At 51.8% G+C, this 20,797-nt stretch overlaps 1 protein-coding gene across 1 annotated transcript; it reads right to left on the bottom strand.

Moving 5' to 3' along the window:
- Positions 1-16,116, bottom strand: TFAP2E (transcription factor AP-2 epsilon). The gene is made up of 7 exons (XM_063106697.1): positions 16,090-16,116; positions 15,295-15,777; positions 14,688-14,739; positions 4,836-5,058; positions 3,295-3,413; positions 2,562-2,703; positions 1-283 (listed from the first exon to the last, which is right to left on the bottom strand). The coding sequence occupies exons 1-7, from the start codon at positions 16,114-16,116 to the stop codon at positions 1-3; spliced, it is 1,329 nt and encodes a 442-aa protein (XP_062962767.1).
- Positions 16,117-20,797: the final 4,681 nt, after the last annotated feature.

Genomic DNA, 20,797 nt, shown 5'->3' with positions numbered 1-20,797 from the left:
TTATTTCCGATGCTTGGCATCCTTCTCTGAAGCCTTGGTTTCACCATGCCCACTACCCGCACTGCTTAGAAACATCTTGTCCAGCCCCTTGAGGGACTCCAGCAAGTAGTTCTGGAAGGCAGTGAGGGCAGCACAGATGGCGGGACCGCCAAAGCCATGAGTGATGAGGCTAAAGTGTGTCAGGCAACTCTGCACTCCAGGCTCCAGGATGAGTGCCGGGTGGCTGTTGCCCAGCGGTGAACGGTCTTGAGCCATCAAGTCCGCAAACTCCTTGCAGATCTGCCTGATGGGGAAGGAGGGTCAGAGGTTAAAAGACACAGGCCTGAGCCTAGAGAAGGACCTACGATGTGCTGGGCACTTTATATATATTATCCACATCACTGCTGACCCTTCCAACAGTCTACAAATGATGATCATACCCATTTTACAAGAAAGGAGACTAAGGTTCAGGGAAGTTAATTGACTCGCCCAATATCACACAGCTAGTAGATAGCACATGCCAAAACACTACCATCTCTCTCCCTGTGGATGTCCTGCCTACATTCAAAGTACAGCCGAACAACTTACTACCTTATCCAGAAAACTTTCCTTGATTTCTCCCACCACAAGCACCCAATGCTTCATAGAACTTCGACTCTAAGATAATTAGGTAACCATCCAGAATCTGCCTTGCATAATTGAAATAATAGCTGGCAGTGAATATTAATTGAGGCCTAGATGCTATGCCAATGACACTACATGCATCATCTCACTTAGTCCTCACAACAAATTTATACTATTATTATCCCCATCATATGGATGAGCAAACTGGTTTCAGCCAGGTTAGATGACCTGCCAAAGTGACCAAGCTGGAATTTGAATCCAGCCCTAGTCTGTGGCCATTATTCATTCCTTTGTGCATCCTGTGCACATGGAGCACTCATCTTTGTGTCCCACAGAATGCAGCCAGCATCTTCCATGTGACTGGTACCCAGGAAGTGCTAGATAATGAGCTGATTAATAAATGAGGTATGGCCCACTCAGTATGTTTCTCCAACTACAATATGAGCAGCCTCAAAGGTCTCTCCACTTGGCAGTCAGCTGAGTCTGTGATTCCACTTTTGCCTAGGGGACTTGAGGAAAGTCTCAAAGGAGGGAGGGTGCAGTTGTGATTTGAAGGACTGCATTAGGCAGGGGGACTAAATGGTATTCTAAGCAGGAGAGGGCTGGCCTGTTAGCTCAGTCGGTTAGAATGCAGTGTTATAACACCAAGGTCAATGGTTCAGATCCCCTTACCAGCCACCCGCACCTCCCCCCCACCAAAAAAAAGCAGGAGAAGGGCAAGCCTGAGGATGTGAGGGCAATGCCACTTCAGGACACCTGAAGTGGGTGGTTTCTGTAGGCCAGATTGTGGGGCCCTCAGAGGAGTTTGGACATTAGCCTACAGATTGGTGGTTCTCAGATCTCTCCCCTGTCCCTTTCTTTCTCTGTCTTTTCTTGCAGTGAAACTGCCATGTTGTTAATATGGGGGGTTGTGTCCCCCCAAATTCATATCTTGAAATCCTACCCACCCCCAGGTGATGGTATTAGGAGGTGGAGCCTTTAGAAGGTGATTAGTCATGGGGTAGAGACCTCATAAATGGGATTAGTGCCCTTATAAAAGAGATCAGAGAGAGACGCCTCATCTCTTCCACCATGTGAGGTCGCAGCAGCAAGGTACTGTCTATGAACCAGAAAGCAGGCCCTTCCCCAACACTGAATCTGCTTTGATCTTGGACTTCCTGGCCTCCGGAACTGTGAGAAATAAATTGATGTTGCTTATTAGCCACCCAGTTTATGGTATTTTGTTAAAGTAGCCCAGACAGACTAAGGCAGAGACCCTTTCTGAAAAACTAAATCTTAATGGAATACTGGTTTGTTAAACAGGCCCTGAGCTGTCCCCCCAGAACCTTGTTTGACAATCAATGCATTAACAGTGGAAGCCATTGAAGGTTCTTGGGCAGGGGAGCAAGACATGTGCAGGGAGGCTGAGGGAACATTGGGGCTCTGGAGTGAAGGTCCAGGCATGAGATGAGACTGAGTTGAGGAGACACATGTGAATGGTGGCCAGCGAGGCACCAGTGGGACTTGCAGAGGGGTCAGGTGTGACCTGGGGGCCTGATGGAGTTAACTGGAGCAGAGGGGCTGATGGGCAAGGCTCAGGCAGGGGGCTGGGGCTGGGGCTGGTGGTGCCATGGGGCGGTGTATGTGAGTGAAGTTCCTGTACATGGGCCTGTGCGAGCCTGTATGTGACACTTTTTACTGATGCATACGACCCAGATATGTTCACATGTGGTGTCCTTGTGTGCTCCTGGTGATTGTGGGGAGTGTTCATGTGTGTTTGCATGTGATGAACATGATGCCCAAATACACCCACATGTGTCTGTGTGGCATGCACATGTGTGCCTGTGTGAGCCTAAGCAGGGAGCCAGCTGTGACCATGTGTGGTGGCACATGTGCCACATGTACACATGTGTGCTTATGGGTGGTATCTGTGCCTGTGCATGCACCCATGACCACCTGTGCACGGTGCCCTCACTCACTTGGCAGCCAGCAGCATGCTCTTGCGGCTGTGCAGTTCCCCGGGATCAGTATGCTGTCGGCACAGGTACTCGGCAGCTGCCTTGGCTGGGAACTCCGTCTCACAGACATAGCCGAAGTCTCGGGCCAGGTGCACGGCCTCTCCTGGAGGGAGGGGAGCTGTCACTACTGCCAGGTGTACCTCTGAGCCTGGAGCACAACCTTTAACATCCCACCCCTGGCCAAAGTGCATCCTGCCCCATTCTGCTTCTGTAGATGCCCCACTCTGATTTCCCTCCCCAGTCCAGCTCCAGCCTCAATTCCACTGCCCTCCCTTAAGGCCACCAGGGAGGGGCTCTGAGCTCAGAGATGGGAGCTGGGCCCACCAAGTAGCCCAGAGCCAGACCCCAGAGTCACCAACCTCCAGGGAAGGGGGTTCTCATCCCCTTCATCCCTTTACCACATCTAAACACTAGCCACTCCCTGTGTGTATGTGCTCACACACACACGCACACATTGCAAGGAGCTCTCTACTGCATGTGTACATGTGTGCATGCAAACACACACAAAGACTACACACACAGAACACATACACGTTACTTATACATGACACACAGAGAGTACACACACAGTGCAACTCTTTCATGAATATGCACACACATGACAAAACACACCCTCCTGCATTAGAGACAGTCACACCAGATGACACACATCCCCTCGCACACATGCTCATGCCCACCTTCAGACCTCACTTACCCTCCACCAGTGAAGTCAGCAGTGTCACATTGGCGGCCTTGCGACGGCCAGCTGGCAGGTTGAGCCCAATCTTCTCTAGCCGTTCCCGCAGGCACCGACCCCCGTTTTTGGACTTAGCCCTTGACATGCACAGAGAGAGACACACACACAACTATGAAGACAAGAGAGAAGCGTGTAGGATAAGTGACCCCAAAAGGGGCTTGTTGCCCCACCAACCCCTGCTGAGGCTTGGGTCTGGCCCTAGGAATGCTCTGGAGTCTCTTTTAGCAAGGTCCCAACCTCTTCCTAACCTCACTAGTTTTGCAGCCAAGACAGGAGTGGGGGCCTAGCACCCAACTCCAGGAGCCCCTCATTTCTTCCCAGTCCTCTCTCAACAGCAGGGGCAGCCCAGAGTGGGGAAGGATAGGCTAGGATCTTGGGTCTTTTCCCCACCATAGCACCCTAGCTGGGCCATACACAGCTGCCCAGAGATGCATAGACCTATATGCAGAGACACACAGGGACACAGACATACCCAGACATACCCAGGGAGACACAGGTACACACACAGCCATCCGGGGACTCATAGACACACACATGGACAGACAGATGAATACACTCTCAGGGCCAAGAGTAGAGAGACACACACCAATGGAGACAAACATATGTACAGACTCAGACGCCCAGGGACACCCAGAGACACAGATAGAGACACATGATTATACCAAGTCAGGATCCCAGGAACATAAGTTCAACCACTTAGAGACTTAGCCATGTCCCTCCACATTGCTCAAAGAGACCCAAAATAAGGAGAAACCCCCTATAACCACACAAATGCAACCCCTACACAGAGGTATAGATGTGTAAATATATATATGACTAACTCCAGATGCACATGCAATTACACACACACACATACACACAGTAGGACACACTCTAGCCCACACATCCCACTAAAAGTAACACATGACACTCACACACATGAAAACATATACTCTTGGCCATCCCCTGCTACACACATGCACACTATTCTCAGGCTCATCAAAACTCATAGCCCTGAAGCAGAGACATCCTTCCCAGCACAAGCACATACACAGAGACAGACAGACAAGTGACTAGGAAATCAAACCAGGAACTGCCTTGCTCCCCATGCCACACACACCAGCAAAGCCTATGCTGCCATGGCGAATGGGCCATGGGTCCTGGGGGTCCCTTTGCTAGGGGAGTGGGTGAGATGGCGCTCTCTCTTCCCCAGACCCAGCTTTGTCCATTCTGCCCAACGGGGGTGAGTTCTCCATCCCTTCTCTGTGCCCAGGCTTATCTCTCTGCCTCTGCCCCAGCCCCAAGCCTACAGACAGACGCTGGGAAATGCTGGGGACCTGGGCCTGCCCCCAGAGCATGCACAATCTAGAATCCTTGGGCCCTTCTCCCCCAGGGAGACTGAGGCAGAGATGACGCTGTGGCCTGGGGTGAGCCTGGCTCCTCTCTGATGCCCTGAGAAGGTCTGAAGAGACCAGGGATATGGGGCTGGGTGCTGTGCAGTTGTGGGCTGGCCTTCCTACCTGCGGAGGACGCCCCCCAGTAGAGAGGCGTTGAGGCACTCGGGAGGCGAGAGTCGTCGCTGTACCTCCCCCACCGTCACCTTGTACTTGGACGTCGAGCTGAGCAGTGAGAGCCGGCCGGGCACGGAGCAAAAGACTTCACTGGGGTTGGTGATGCCGCCAATGAGGCTGTCTTTGGCCAAAGACAGGGCTGAGAGGCTGCTGGCTTTGGAGGGGATGGGGACTGTGGAGCAAGAGCAGGGAGGAAGGAACACTGAGCCAGTGACCACAGGGCACGGGACCAGTCAGCGGTGGATGGGGCACGTTGGTGATGTGCCGACCAACTGTGTGCACTGAAATGTCCCAACACCTTTTGGAGGTGGTGCTACTTTCCCTGCTTTAAAAAGGTTTATGTGACTTACCCAAGTTCACTTGGCATACAGGTATGGAAACTGAACCCAGAGCTGTCTGGCTCTTGAACCTGTGTCCCCCTCACTGAGCCAGGCTAGTGCCTTCCCAAAACTCAAACAGCTTCAGCAGAGACTTGGTGTTTTGGCAAGTGCCATCAGAGAGGGAGGTGGGTATGAGGAGATGGGGTCTGAGCTTAGGCAGGATTTCTGGGTCACTGTGGCAGGGCCCAGCCAGATCCCAATCACAAGGGGCCTCCAACTCTCCCCGTTCCCACTTATGATCCCCACGTTAGTCCTCCCTGTCCTCCCAACCCCTAAGGTCAGTGAGGGGCCTGGGGGCTTTGGACTCCCACATCCTGGGGACAGAGAGGTTATTGCACTATTAGGCCTTCAGTCCAGGCCCCCTTCCTGCCAATTCATTCTGGGATGTTCAAGGAGATAAGGAACAGGGAGATATGCCCTATAGCCCCCTCCCCCAAATACTCCCTAATTATCTACTAATTAGCTGTGAAAGTCAGGGAAGGGAATCTGAGAAGTTAATTTTCTAAAACTCACTTAGATATTCTTGGCTCTAAAAGAAAGTTCTCCCTGCAGTCTAACCTCCATCCTCCTGCTCAGCCTCAGGGGGAAGGGAGAATATTGAGGTTCTTGCTCTTCAGAGGAACTCCTGGGCCTTCTCTTATTTCAAGGAAGTGAGAGCCTTGGCAGACAAGGCCTTGTGTGAGGGCAGGGTCAAGCGGGGAGTCTGGGGCTAACAATTACTGAGCACTCACTATGCTATGTGCTCACATAGATACCCTCACTGAATCCCCAGAGCAACCCATGAGGGGGCTACACTTATTCCCACTTTACAGATGAGGAGACTGAAGCCCAGAGAGGTGAAGCAGTGTGCCTGAGATCACACAGCCCGTAGACTGAGAACCAGTAGCAAACCCAGGACTGTGGTCTCAAAGGCAGCGCGCAGCCTTCCAGCCATTCGGCAAGTATTTGCTGAGCACCTGTGTGCCAAGACCTGATACCACATGCTTTCTGAGAGCAGCTCTATGGAGAAGATGCTATTGCCCATATGACCATTTCAAAATGGAGAAACAGAAAGTTCAAAGAGGTTAAAATGGAGCAGAAATGTTTTTTGAACTCTGACCCGACTCCAGAGTTCACATCCTTAACCATCCGGTTATAATGTCCTCTTTCACCCTCCTTCTTGTTCTGCCTCCTGCCTCCTCCTCTTGCCCGGTCTCCGTTTGTCCTTTAGTCTCTAGACCCCCACTGACCAAGAGAAATATAATGAGAGCTGGGGCTGGCTAGTTAGCTCAGTTGGTTAGAACGCAGCCTTATAACACCAAAGTCATGGTTTTGGATCCCCATACTGGCTAGACAGACAGACAGACAGACAGACAGACACACACACACACACACACGCACACGCACACACGCACACGCACACACACACACAGGCCAAAAGGAACTTGTGGGAAGCACCACCTGGGATATGGACACCCAGGGTATCTGTCTCATAGGCCCTTCCTTGCTCTCCTGAGCATGTCCCTTCCTTCCCAAGCCTCAGTTTAGATATCTTCTTCTGCAGAGAGTTTTCCGGGCCCCTCCACCCCAGCTCCCTCTCACCCCACCCTGACTCCTTACCTCCCAGAACCTTCCTTGTCTGTTTCCATGGCTATCTTCCCATCAACTAGGAGTGCATCAAAGGTAGGGTTTTGGCACAGGTTGCCATCAGTGAATGTCATAAATGAGTGAAGCAAGGTCCCTGGGAACCCAATGTGGGAAAAAGGGTGATGAACCACAGCCCAGATGTCAACTGATAATAAACCTGCCCTTCCTCCCTGGGTCCCCCTTCAGATATGGGGGAGGGGGGAAGGTCTTGGAAGGGGTGAGTGGGAAAAGTGGAGAGTTGAGGGGATATGGAAAGAATGAGCAGCACGCCCACATGCACCCCAGACAAGTTCCCTGTGCCCAGGGCAGGGCCAGAACTAGGGTAAGGCAAGTGAGGCACTCGCAAGGAGTGTACAAAAACACTCAGTAATCAAGATCTGTGGTATTTTAATGCAAACCTTTTAAAGATAAACAATGTCAAAAGTTCATGATGAAAAAATATCAAAATTTTAAATAAAGGCAGGCTCTGATCCTGATCTTGCACGACCCTGCCTCACTCGCTTACCCTAACTGTGGCCCCACACCAGATGAGGAGCAAGGATGTCCTGATTCAACAGACACAGTGACAATGGACGTGCAGTAGGAGCCCTCTGTGCCCTCCCCCCCACCCTGGTGTCTCCCATGCCTGTGCACCTGTGTGCTCTACCCCCAGGTTCTCTCTTCAGCTGTGTCCCTCTGCCCAAAGGGGACTTTTTGGGGTGATGGAACTATTCCATATCTTGATTGTTTTAGTGGTTACATGACTATGTATACATTTGTCAAAATTCATAGAAATGTATATCTAAAAAGGGTGAACTAGGCTGGCTGGTTAACTCGGTTAGAACATAGCCTCATAACACCAAGGTCACAGGTTTGGATCCCCACACCAGCCAGCTGCCTCCAAAAATAAATAAAAAGGGTGAACTGTACTGTATGTAAATTATATCACAAGCTTGACTTTAAAAAAATAAATAAAATAATAAATAACAAATAAAACAATAAAAAGTAAAACCACAAATTGATAAATAAAAAAGAAAAAGAAGGGCAAAGTGATTCTCCTCCCTTCCATCACCCCTAGCCAGAAGGAGGTATCAGAGGACCAGGAAATTCTTCTCTCCTCTAGCAGCCTTCTCCATCCAACTGCTATGAAAATCTGGGGTCCCCTGAAGCCAGGCTAGGCCCTGTGAGAGGGGAGAGAGACCAAGCGTGCATGAGGCTGTTTGTGCATGTGCAAACTAGACCTGTGTCAAAAAAGTGACTGTACACAAAAACGGTATGCCCTCACCATAGATACAGCAATGAGGGTGAGATTGTGCATGTTGAGCCGCATCTATACATCCAGTGTCTCTGCCCTCCTTGAGTGTGTGGGAATATAGCGGCATGTATATGGATATCTGCAAGTGCTTTCTCCTGCTGATGCCTGATTTATGCAAACTTAGGTGCAGCTGAGTGTAATGACATGACGTGGATGTTTCTGTGTATATATGAATGATAGACCTTGCTGCTCGTCCCTTCTGTCCCTTTTTCAACAGAGCCTCTTTCCTCAAAAATGGCAAGAGGGATGGAGTCCAAGGTTAGGGATGCAGGTGGGCTGGGGAAGGGGAGTCATGGAGGTGGATTAAACTAACACAGATGGCAAAGCAGAGACACTGGTGTTTGTCTCCCACACCCACAGGACAGGCCCCACCCTGGTGACTCCTGAAGCTGAGAAGAAGAAGTCATATACACAGAAGCCATTCACATACACACTCCTGCAGACACAAGGCTCAGTTATTCAACCTGTCAGACAAGGCACACATATACATCTCCACACTATCCACAGGTATGTGTCTGACTACTGAATCTGGGGAGAGTGCAACAGATTCTCCCAGAAATCTTGTTGAAATCACATTTCCTTTTGTATCCCCCTACCAGCCAGCTGCCAATGAAACAAAACAAACAAAAAACCCACTTCCTTCTAGAAGAAAACATAGGAGAAAAATCTTCATGACCCTGGGGTGGGTAAAGAGTTCCTAGATACAACAACAGAAGCATGATCCGTAAAATAAAATAATGATAAGCTGGACTTCATCAAAATTTAAAACTTTTGCACCTTGAAAGACACTTTTTTTTTTTTTTTTAAAGATGACCGGTAAGAGGATCTTAACCCTTGGCTTGGTGTTGTCAGCACCACGCTCACCCAGTGAGCTAACCGGCCATCCATATATGGGATCCGAACCCGGGGCCTTGGTGTTATCAGCACCGCACTGTCCCGAGTGAGTCATGGGCCGGTCCAAAAGACACTTTTAAGAAAATGAAAAGATAAATCACAGACTGGAAGAAAATATTTACAGATCATATACCTGATAAGGGATGTGTATTGTATCCAAATATATAAAAAAAACTCTTACAACTCAACAGCAAGCCAATTAGAAAATGGTCAAAATATAGACATTTCATTAAAAATGATAGATGAATGGCTAATAAGCACATGAAAAAGTGCTCAACGTCGTTAGTCATTAGGGAAATACAAATTAAAACCAGCTGGTCATAATCAAAAAGACAGTACCAAGTGTGGGTGAGGATGTGAAGAAACTGGAACCCCCACACATTGCTGAAGGGAATGTAAAAGAGTACAGCCACTTCTGAAAACAGCTTGGCAGTTTCTTAAAAATTAAACATAAACTTACTATACAATCCAGTAACTCTACTCCTAGGAATTTACTCAAGAGCAATAAAAACATACGTCTATACGAAGGCATGTATATGAATGTTCATAGCAACATTATTCATAACAACCAAAAATGGAAACAACATGGGTACTCATCAGTTGACCAATAGATAAACAAAATGTTACATCCACACAATGGAATACTACTTAGGTATAAAAAGAAACAAACTACTGGGCCAGCCCGTGGCTCACTCAGGAGAGTGCGGTGCTGATAACACCAAGGCCATGGGTTTGGATCCCTATGTAGGGATGGCCAGTTCGCTCACTGGCTGAGCGTGGTGCTGACAACACCAAGCCAAGGATTAAGATCACCTTACAGGTCATCTTTAAAAAAAAAAGAAGAAAAAAAAAAAAAAAAAAAGAAACATACTGATATATGCCACAATAGGGATGAGCCTCAAAAATAGTATGCTAGGGCTGGCCCATGGCTCACCCGGGAGAGTGCGGGGCTGATAACACCAAGGCCACAGGTTCGCATCCTGTATTGGGATGGCCGCATAACTCAGTGGTTGAGCGTGGTACTGACACCAAGTCAAGGGTTAAGATCCCCTTACCGGTCATCATTAAAAAAGAAACAAAAAAGCCAAACAGTATGTTAAATAAAAGAAGCTAGATGCAAAAGTCTTCATATTTATATATTCTATTTGTATAACATGTCCAGAATATGCAAAGGTGTGGACAGAAAGCAGATCAGTGGTTGCCTACGGCTTGGGGTAAGAGTGGGGATTAACTACAAGTAGGAATGAAGGAACTTTTGGGGACGATTAGAATGTCTCAAAATGGATTGTGGTAATGGTTACACAACTCCATACACATACTAAAACCCATCAAATTGTGTTCTTAGAATGGGTGGACTTTAGGTATGTAAATTTTACCTCAATAAATCAGTTTTAAAACGCAAGTTCCATGGAACGACAGACTGTAGCCTACAAACATGTACAATAAAAATAAAATAAAATACACTTGATCTTGGCCAAAAGGTCGAGAAGCGATAAAAATAAAATAAAATTAATGCAAGTTACTTCCAGGGATTCTCATTCAGTAGACGTAGGATGGTTTCCAGGAAATCTGCATTTTAAACAAGCACCCCCAGGGGATTCTGATGCATGTGGTTTCTTAGATCATACTTAGGGTACCACTGGCCCAAAGCGTGGTGGGAGGAGGTGTCAGGAGGAAGGCAATAGGAGGGGTAGTGACCTTTCCCCTAGTCCTCTTTGGGCTCTTCATCTACCCCAGTGGGACTTGCTGGTTAAGTTTCCTTTTCATCAGCTGGCAGAGGATTTCTTTTCAACATAGCTCCTATCTCTCACTCTCCTGCTCCACGCTGTTCCACAGCTCCTACTGTCCGCAGGTAAATCCCAAACTGTCTGCATTAGGCACTGCTCTTTTAATTGCTTTCTGGGGCAGACAGTAGCCTGGGAGGCAAGTGAGGAAGGATTGTTGAAGTGCAGGGTCAGATTCTGTCTTTATGTAACTTTTTGATAATTTATCATGGCTTTTTGCATTTTTTTTAAAAAAATGCTGCATTAACATATTATTAATCTTGATTACTGAGTTTTTAGGCGCCTCTTTAGATTGTGTAGGTCACTCATCTCACTCCAGTCCTGGACTGCTTGGAGATTCACTTGGAAGCCCAGACTCTCCCCACCTCTTCCTCAGAGCCAAGAAGAACAGAAGAGAGGGTGACTATTTATTTACATCAGCCCCTGTCAGGGAGACCCCCTGAGATTGGACAGTGGAGCCTGTGGAGAGGATTCCCCATCCCCAAATAGGCAACACCCACTTTCCTCCAGAGGGAAATATCTCAAGTCTCATCCTTAAATCACTCCCTCCAGCTGTAATGGCAAAACCTAAAACCCACGCAAGTTTTTAGCCTTTTAAACCTGCCTGTCTTTCCCACAGGGAGGGCATTTGCACATGCTGTGCCTAGTGTGGTGAAAATAGCTCTGCTCTTTCTATCTCCCCTCCCCCCCATGCACTCAGACTTCAAAACCCACCAGCCATTCATTCAACTCACCCACGGAGCCCCTCCAGAGCTCGGCTCAAATGTCTCCCCTCTAGAAAGCCTGCCACCCTCAGGCACTCACCGCTCCAACCCTGAGCTCCTTCTGCGTCCTGTACAGACCGACTCACTACCTTCTTGCCTGGATGATACTCCTGTCCAGCTCCGTCTCCCCCACCAGTCCCGCTTGCTTTCTGTGTCTCTGGGACAGGTTGCAGAACCGGAGGTGACAAATGAGGGCAGAAAACAGAGGGCTCCCCACTTCCCCTGCGGTTGGCCTCAGCCCAGTCTGCCATGCCCTGACCCCTGCAAGGGGTGGGCGACCTGGAAGTGTGTGCTGGGGCGGGGGCTTTGTCTTCCCTCCCCTCCGGGACGAGTGCCTGGAGTCCGCGAAGATTTTATAACCCAGTTCTGGGCCCTGAGAGCTTCCAGGCTCCTCTCCCCAGCTGAAGAGGAGAAGTCGAGGCCCACGCCTCCCCGCGGTAGCAATGCTGCTTCGGGTGTCGGGCTGGGGCTGTCTCCGTCTCGCACCCAGGACCCCAACCTCCCGCCCGCGACGCAGCCGCGCCTCCCGCCACGGCCGGAGCTGGAGCAATCAGCTGGCTAAGAGCGGCTTCTAAAGTTCCAGGGCCCGGGCGCCATGCGGGGGGCCTCGCACCGCACCGGGCGGGCATCGGAGGTCTTCGGTACACGACGAGGGCTCCGGATGCCGTCGGAAGGGCCTGAGGATGAAGGCCGGAGCTAATCCACCGCCCGGCTGGCGACCCAAGAGGCTGGCAGCGAGGCGGGGAGTCCCGCAGTGACCGCGGAGGCCCAGGTGAAAACTGCCGGCTGCGCGAGGGTGGGGACGTCGTCTCTAGGCAGCAGGGCTCCAGCCGGGCCGCCTGCCTAACCACAGCGGCTCCCCTGGGTCACCCGCGCACGCTTCCCCTAGGTCGCGACCAGCGGACCCAGCTCTGCCTGCGCGGTTGCGAAGCCCGAAGCGCCCGCACTGACCCTCTGTCCTCCCCAGAGGCCCGCCCTGGCCGCGGACTGCCGAGACCGCGGCTCTGGAACCAGGCGCTTCCTTCCGCACCGAGCCCCCGGCTCTTGCCCCTTCCCATTTTGCTGCAGCGCCTCGGGCTGTAACTCGATGACTGGGGTGGGCGTCCAGGGTGCAATCTCCCACTCATGTCGCTGGAGCTCCACGGCGCTCCGCTCGGCCACCAACCGGCTGGCCCTAGGGTCCCGCTGGTGTGCACGCTCGTGTCCACGCTGCCGCTCCCCGCCCGCCGCAGCGCCCACCCGCCCCGGGAAGCCAGCGTGCAGCACCCGGGACATTCCGGGCCACACTCGTGTTCTTGGGACTGCCTTCGTGGATTCCGGCGAAGAGTTAGTATTTTAGAGTTTTGGAAACTGATGTCCTTTGAGAGAAACCAACTCTGGAGCAATTCCAGTCCCTCCTCCAATCCTGTCTCCTGTTCTGGCTCTGGTCTGGGGTTTGGGGTTAAGGTGCTCAGAGCAAAAGCTGATCCTTCTAGTCTTCCCCAGGGCAGAGGTCCCCAAGCTCAAAATGCAGACCTCCCTCAGGGAGTCAGTGAACCTAGGCCCCCGACCCCTTGAGCCCAGGCAGGAGATAGCCATATCTCTGGTGGACAAAGCCCAGCAGCAGGCGTTTGCCAATTGCAGACCAGGCTCTTCCTTGTGTGGGGTTCAAGAAAGACGCTGTCCACTAAGCAAAGGAAGCGCCTGCCAGCGAAGTGCTAGGTCCAGAGTGCAGCCAGGTTCCCAGTGTCCTCTCCACACCCCCAGCTCCAGGTGACACAGCCTCAATTCCTGGAACCCTCCTACCCCCACCATGTTCTGGGAGGTCTGTAACCCACTCCCAGCCCTGGATACCCAGCCCCAGCTCCTGGAAGTCCAGTCCCCACATCCATCCTAGCCTCCTTTGAGAATGTGTGGAGGGTAAGCAGATCCCAGGCTTGAATTCACTGGTGTGAAAAACAACTCGAGCCATATACCACGGGAGCACACCTGCCCTGAGCATCTCCAGCTCTTGTGCGCCTCGGAATTCCTTCCGGCATCCACCCAAAGCCTGGGCCCCTCCGAGTCAGTCTCTGTCTCTTTCTCTCTCTCTGACCTTTCCCTGGAATGGCCAAAACTCAGTCCTCATGCCCAAAAATCCACTATAGGAAGGGTCTCACGCTTCTGGCTTTTACTAATGCAAAGAGACACACAGATACTCCCACAATACACAAGGAGGGACCCTCACATGCTTAGAAATCTGCATATACCAAAGAACAAATTCCAGGACACAACAGACACTCTGTAACACATATAGAGACTCCCAGATGCAGAGAAATGTACCTAACATACACGGACAAGCACCACAAATTCACTCACAACAAAAGAGACACACTTACATGCCAAGAAATACAATAACACCTAGGAAAAGACCATGTAGACCGGACTCTGAACTCATGTAGACACTGACACCCAGTAGAAGGCAGGCTGTGACCCGCATGCACACAGCCTAACATACAATATTCACACACCAGCTCCCCTAATCCTAAATGCCACCAGGAGTCTCCCGCGGGAAGAAAATTCCCCAGGGAAACGCAAGGCCCCTAAGGCCCTGCTGGGAAGGAAAGGGCGGAAAGTGCCTGCCAGGCTCCAAAATGCTAAGATTCTGTAAAGTGGAAATCATTTACCGAAATCCGTGGGAACAGCACTCCCATTCCCACCTCTTAGGAAACAGGGAAGTGGTTTAACTCGTTCTGCAAATTAACTCCAGATCTACACGAGCGTCCCCCCCTTGGCGGGGAGATGACAGGGCCCTTCCCCCCCCCACCCACGCGCGGCAGCCGCGTGAGCGCAGACCGGGGTCAGGCCCACTCCAGGCCACAGGCTCTGGGGCCAACTCACCAAGCCTGCGCCGCTGCCCACTCTCTAGCCAGGCCCGCAGCTTCTGCTGCCCCTCTCCTGGGCCGGGAAGAGTGTCCGGTGGCCACCGAGCCTGGCGACGCCCAGGAGGAAGGGGCCGCGTTGAAGAAAATGGGTCTGTGCGCCCCGGGCCTGCACCACCTCGCCGGGCTCTGCCCTGGCAGACGCTTGCTGTTCCTTACCTTTCTTGATCACGGACTGGTCCAGGAGGCTCATTCCCGGCTCATCCATGACCTGCAAATTAGAAGGAGGCGGTCAGGGCGCGTGTGGACCTAGTCGTCTGTCGGTTTTCAATCCACTGCTACCCGGGGTCCCTGTCTGCTCCGCCCAGCGCGCACTACCGTCGCCTGGGGCGGTGACGGGCGGGACTAGGAATCGCCGTGCCTCGGCACCACCTGCGACTGAGCTGGAGCCTTAGGTACCTCACCGTGCCGTGCAAAAAGAGGATTTTGAACCTTAGACAGGCCACTACTGCGCCTGTCTTCGCCCCAGCCGCAGGCTGCCCCAGCAGACTGGGACAGGGCGTGGCTGCCCTAAGAGGCTCAACGGCCCAGCCGAGAGGCAGAGAAGTGACTCGGTCCCTGCCGAGGGTTGCCGCCATCCAGGCACTGCGCCCTAACGACCAGGCAGCGTCTAACCTGGGAGGCCGGACGCATCCTCAGAGTCATGAGTGAGAAGTGGCGGGCTGGCAGAAAAGTTGGATTCCCGCATTTATCTCCTTTTGCCTCCATCCACGGTGCTAAATCACCGCGGCCGGTCCCTGCCCGTCCCGGACCTCTCGGGCCTCACCTGCAGGTCCTCCAGGCTGGGCGGCGCCACCAGCCCCGGAAGGCCGAGGGGCGCGTCTGCCAGGCCGTGCGCGCCGTCTGCCAGGCCGTGCAGGAGCCGGGGCACCGCGGCGGCGTAGTCGCGGCGTGGGTCGAGGCCCAGGGCACGGGAGGGCGGCGCCAGCGGGCCCGGCGGCTCGTCGTGGGCGCGGGCGGCGGCGCGGGGCGCGGCCCAGGCGGCCTGCGGAGGCTGCGGCTGTGCCAGGGATACTAGGCCGCCGTACGGGTCCCCGGCCAGGTGGGGAAAGGCGGCAGCAGGGTCTGGCGCCTGGCCGTAGGGCAATGGCGGCTGAGGGTAGGGCGGCGGGAAGTAGGGCGGCTGGAAGTCGGCGGCAGCTGCGGCGGCGGGAGTGTGGCAGAGCGGCGGAGCCGGCCCGTAGGCCGCCTGGGGCAGAGACGTCAGGCGGGCCCCGCCAGCCGCTGCGCCCAGCCCGTCGGGGCGCTCCTGGGGAAGGAGAGGGGCGCGTTAGGCAACCCACTGGCAGCTGAAAGAACCCCAGCCCCAAAGGATAACCCCTTAGCTTGCGAGGGTCCGGCTGCCATGCCTCCCGCTTCCCCGGGGACTGAGGTCTATCTCGACTCAGGCTGGGGACACAGGTCTCCTGAGCGCCGCGTTCCCAGCTGACTGAGTCCCTGTGGCCCGGTCCCTCCGAGATTTCGTTGGCACGGAGGCAGGAGGTTTGGAAAGTCCAGCCTTCAGGCTCCCCGATCCCCTGGCCGAGTATGCCCCCGTGCCCCGTCTCCCGAGACTGCTCACCACGGCGGAGTAAGTGTGCACCAGCATGGGGCGGGTAGCGCGGGGCGCGAGGCGTGGCGGCGGCGGAGTCCTCGCCCGACGGCGAGCGCTGCGGCAAGAGGCGCGGGGAGCCGGCAGAGCCCGCGGGGTCACGGTGCAGCAGCTGGTGCCGACCAGCCCGGAGCCTAGCGGGCGTAGGGTCCTCAGCAGTAGGCACCCCCGGGTGAGTCCATGGAGGCGGCACGGACGGGCGCTGATCGCACTTGGAAAAGTCGGTCAGCGGGTGCCCAGCGCCCGCCCTTCTCCCTCTGAGCGCAGCCTGCTCCATGCACTCCAGTTATAGTGGCGGGGGCGCGCCGGGCCTCCGGGGGCGCGCATTAAAGAGACAAGCTAAGGCCGCTCGCTCCCTTTTCCCCAGCGGCCGCCAAAGCGGAGGCGTGGCTTTGGCAGAACGAGTGGGGTGGGATGGGGGGCGTGAATTCAACCCCTGCTGATCTGACCCGCCTTCTGGGCTCGCAGCTGCAGTGAAACAGAGGATTCAAGGCTGGGACGCAGGGGCTCTACATTTGCTGGGCTCTTATCGAGTCTGCCTTTGAGCAAAGTGCTGCTCTTTGCTGGCCTCAGCTTCCTCGTCTGTAAAATGGGTATCAGTCCTTTCTCTAACCACCTCACCAGACTTTTGATGAGGTGGGCAACCATGAATGTAGAAGTTTGTGAGCTGCAAGCTCAAGCCAATTGGCTAATGTGCACACGTGTGTCAGTGTGCCCGTGTATATGTATATCAGGGGTCTGTCAGTCTCTTCTGAATGGTTCTAGATCAAAACCCCTTTGACGGTGTTCACTTAATTCAGGCTTCCTGGGTTGGTAACCTTCAATGTCAAGCCAGGATTTGAGGAAGTCAGAGACACAAACTGGCCAGAGAGAGAGAGTTGCCTGGGGTAGGTTTGGACATGAATGCCACCTGAGAAGGGGCCTTGATGTTTCTGAGGTCATAGGGGCCTGGGCTGATTAAATGTGAGCCTGGGACACCTAGAGACTGTTGAGTGAATCTGTGTAACTGACTCACGTGGATGGGGTGCAATTGTTACACTAACACGCACGGGCTATGTGTTTATGTGTTACCATGGCAGGCACTGGCTGGCTGTCAAGCATGTTCCAGTCTCTACAAGTCACTCCTTCTTTCTTTCTCCAAAACCCAACCCTCCCCTCCTGAAAAGCAAGACAAGGATTAACGAAAGGCAAATGAGAGGAATGCTAAGGAGAAAGGGAATTAAGAAAGCAGAAGGAAGATGTTTAAAAAAGCAAGAAGATATGCAGAGCATAGTAGGAATAATCACAGTAAACACTTATTACAGAATGTGTAATAAGCCTCTGTGCTAAGTACTTTATGAATATTGAGTTATTTAACCCTCATAATGACCTTGTGAGATAGATACCCTTATCACCCCCTTTTCAGGGGAGGAATGAGTGCAGAGAGGTTCAATGACTTGCCCAAGGCCAAGGAGCTAGTGAAGTGCATAGCTGGGGTAGTCTGCCTCTAGCCCCTCTCTGTGCTCAGAATCACTATTCTGTATTGCCTTAGACTCATGGGCCTAGAATTTAGTCCTGACTCCGAGTGACTGCGTGATCCTGGGAGAGTCCATTTTCCTCTCCAATCTTGGTTTCTTCAACAATAACAGAAAAGTAGGGGAAGGCAGAAAAGACTAGTTGTTCTCTTAAGTCACTTTTTAGGGAAGTAGTAGATAAGAAGGTAAAGGTAAAAATATTGAGGTAGACTAGAAGAGAAAGGGAGATGAAGGTGACACCATTAACCCATGGAACATATGGTTCCAGGTGGGTAACCCAGAAGACACTTCGTGGGTATCCCAGAAGGCACATGATAGGTGCAAAGGTCAGTTCTGGGTCATCTCAACCTGGGGGGCTGTGAGGAAAGGAAGAGGCTAGCAGCCAAGGATTCATCACCAAGAACGTTTCAGAGGTTGGAAACACCACCTAGGGTAGTGGATGGAGCAGAATTGGGAAGCTCTACAACCTACCTGCCCAGGGCAGATCAGAGGTCAGGAGTATGTTTGTATGTGTATCTATATATTTGTGGGTATGCAAGTCTGTGGCAATATCCCTCTTCCTCCCACCCTCAACATCAGCCACAGGACGTCAGCAGTCAAGCTCCAGGATATGTGCAATGCATGGCCTAAAAGTCCAGGAGCAGCAAGGCAGATGATGCCCATGCCCAGCTCTGGGTATGCCCCTTCTCTCTCCAGCAGGCTTGGCTGCCTGTCTGGGGGCTTCCTTGGGTTTCCTCACCATATGTCCTTGCAGCTTAAGACACCCTCCTTCTTGCTCCGTTCTCCTCCTACTCTGATCATTTCTGTCTTCTTTTTCTGTCTCCTCTCTTTTTACCCGCATCTTTAATGACAGTTATTCATCCTTAGAGTAGAAGCTTCTGCCTTTTTTTTCTATCTACACTCTTCATGAGTGAGTTCATCCCCTTTCAAGTCATTAATGACTACCTGTGCACTGTTCTCTCCCAACCCTGGACCTCACTAGAGATCCAGACCCATAAACACAACTGACAGCTGGATATTTCCTCCAGACATCTCGTTGCAGCCACCTCAAACTTCCCAAGTCCAAAACTGAACTCAGCATCTCCTCCACCCCCACCACCAACCCCAACCTCCTTCTCCTCCTATGTTCTATAGTTCTGTAAATGACAGCGCCATCCTTCGAGTTCAAAACTTGCGAGTCATCCCAGAAGAGTCTTGGATTTTTTCCTTACCCCCACCAGCTAATCCTCATGGAGTGTTGCCATTTCTAACCCTTAAACATCTACCCATGGAACATATGTGGAGGAGACTTGAGGCAGGTATCCCAGCGTTTTTAACTACCTTATTCTTTCTCATATACCAGTAGTTCTCAAAGTGTGGTTCCCTGGACCAGCATCACGAACAACATCTGGGAAATTGTTAGAGGTGCCAATTCTTGGAATCTACCCCAGATCTGTTGAATCAGTAACTCTGGGGGTGGAGCCCAGCAATCTGTGTTTTAATAAATCCTTGAGGTGACTCAGAAGCATACTAATGTTTGAGAACTGTCCAGGCCATTGCAACGAACCCTTGGCTGGTCTTCTGACCTCATTCATATCTCTTCTGATTTAATTCCAACTCCATTCAGCACCAAAAATGACTGGACCATGTTAACTCCCTACTGAAAACTCTCATGGGGCTCCCCATGACCCCACCTTTAGGAAAAAATGTTCAAACACTATAACCAGCATTCCAGACCCTTTGCAGTTGTGACTAACTTTCCTTTTCTGCCTCTTGAACTATTTCACAAGATTAAAGGAGAAGCAGAAAATGTGTCCAGCACTGCACTTGGTGCATGGGAGGTGGTCAATGAATGCTTATCAAGTAAATGATGAATGAATGAATGGATGACTTTATGAATTCATCAGCCTATTAAGGGATTCTTTAGGAAGGCTTTATGTGGACATAGAAAGCAGGTATGATCTGAGGAGATATCTAATAAATGAGTTTCAGACTCTGGAGCTCTTCTCTTTCAGGGCTGACGGATTCTTCACTCTCTGAGGTATGAAGGTGGGGATTTCTGGCTGCCCACTCTCTGGGGCACATGCAAACAGGTGGAGGCCTGGGTTACACACAGAGATACACATGCAGACATGCCTGGACCCACAACATGCACAGAGACATCCATGGGAACACAGGACAGATCAGGTAGGTGTACATGCTCAAACATACATGGACTCCTGTTTGGCATACTTGGCATATCGCTCTTCTCCCAGGCTCAACTTTTTCCTTCTCTTTTCAAAAAGTGAGCTTGCATTTGGACTTTATATTTATGTTAAGAAAAACTCAAGTGTACCTCCTTTATTGCCGAAATAGCCACCGTCCTCCTCCTTCCAGCCTCCTGCGATGGGCCTGGCTAAGAGTGTTGCAGTGGGGAAATCTGGCACAAGGAGATGCCGTGGTGCCACCTGGTGGTTATATCTCACAACCGCACTGCAGATCTCCCTTTTTCCCTTTCAGCTGAATTACCTGGAGCAAACTTGGTGTCAGGAAGCTGAGCCTCCTCCCAATCCCCATTTTGGAGCCCAGAACTCTGACCATACTTCATTAAAGTACAGAACTCAATCTGCCTGGTATTATGAAGTTTTGCAGGATTTGGCTCCCCTACTGTACAAGGGAGAGCACCTTGACAGCAGGACCACGGGTGGTTGTCTCTTGTCTGGGGCCCATTTTTCATTTCCCCAGATGATCTCAGTCACTCCCATGACTTTAAGGACCCTCTATATGGACAATTCCCAAAACCGTCACTCACCCAGACTTCTCTCTGAGCTCCAGACCATGGACAGCAACCACCCCTTGGATATTCCACAAGCAGCACAAATTCACCATTTACCAAACTGAACTTTTATTTTCCACGAACCTACTTCTCTCCCAGTGATCACACTAACAGTGAATGGCCCCATTATCCACTCAATGGCCCAAATCAGGAATCTGGGTGTAATCCTTGGCTGCTCCCCATGCCACCCCCCCCTTTCCTTATCCTTCTTCACTTTCAATTATTCACCAAGTCCTATTAACTAATTCCTACCTAAATCTTCTCCATCCTCATTGCCTCTGGCTTACTTCAGACTTACCACCTGAGATACCTGCCTCAGTTGTCCCTCTTACGGCCAATCATCTTTTTAAAATTAAAATGCAAACTGGAT

The sequence above is a fragment of the Cynocephalus volans genome, chromosome 8 (assembly GCF_027409185.1).
Source record: "Cynocephalus volans isolate mCynVol1 chromosome 8, mCynVol1.pri, whole genome shotgun sequence".
In the NCBI taxonomy this organism is placed as follows: domain Eukaryota; kingdom Metazoa; phylum Chordata; class Mammalia; order Dermoptera; family Cynocephalidae; genus Cynocephalus; species Cynocephalus volans.
This window is presented reverse-complemented; position numbering and strand designations above follow the sequence as displayed.

Bases quoted from the DNA above. Each gene is read 5' to 3' on its own strand.
- TFAP2E (XM_063106697.1), bottom strand. From the start codon at position 16,116: ATGCTGGTGCACACTTACTCCGCCGTG. The intron at 15,778-16,089 runs GTGAGCAGTCTC...CTCCTTCCCCAG, and splicing joins TGCACACTTACTCCGCCGTG to GAGCGCCCCGACGGGCTGGG. The intron at 3,414-4,835 runs GTAGGAAGGCCA...GTGCATGTCAAG, and splicing joins CTGGGGGGCGTCCTCCGCAG to GGCTAAGTCCAAAAACGGGG.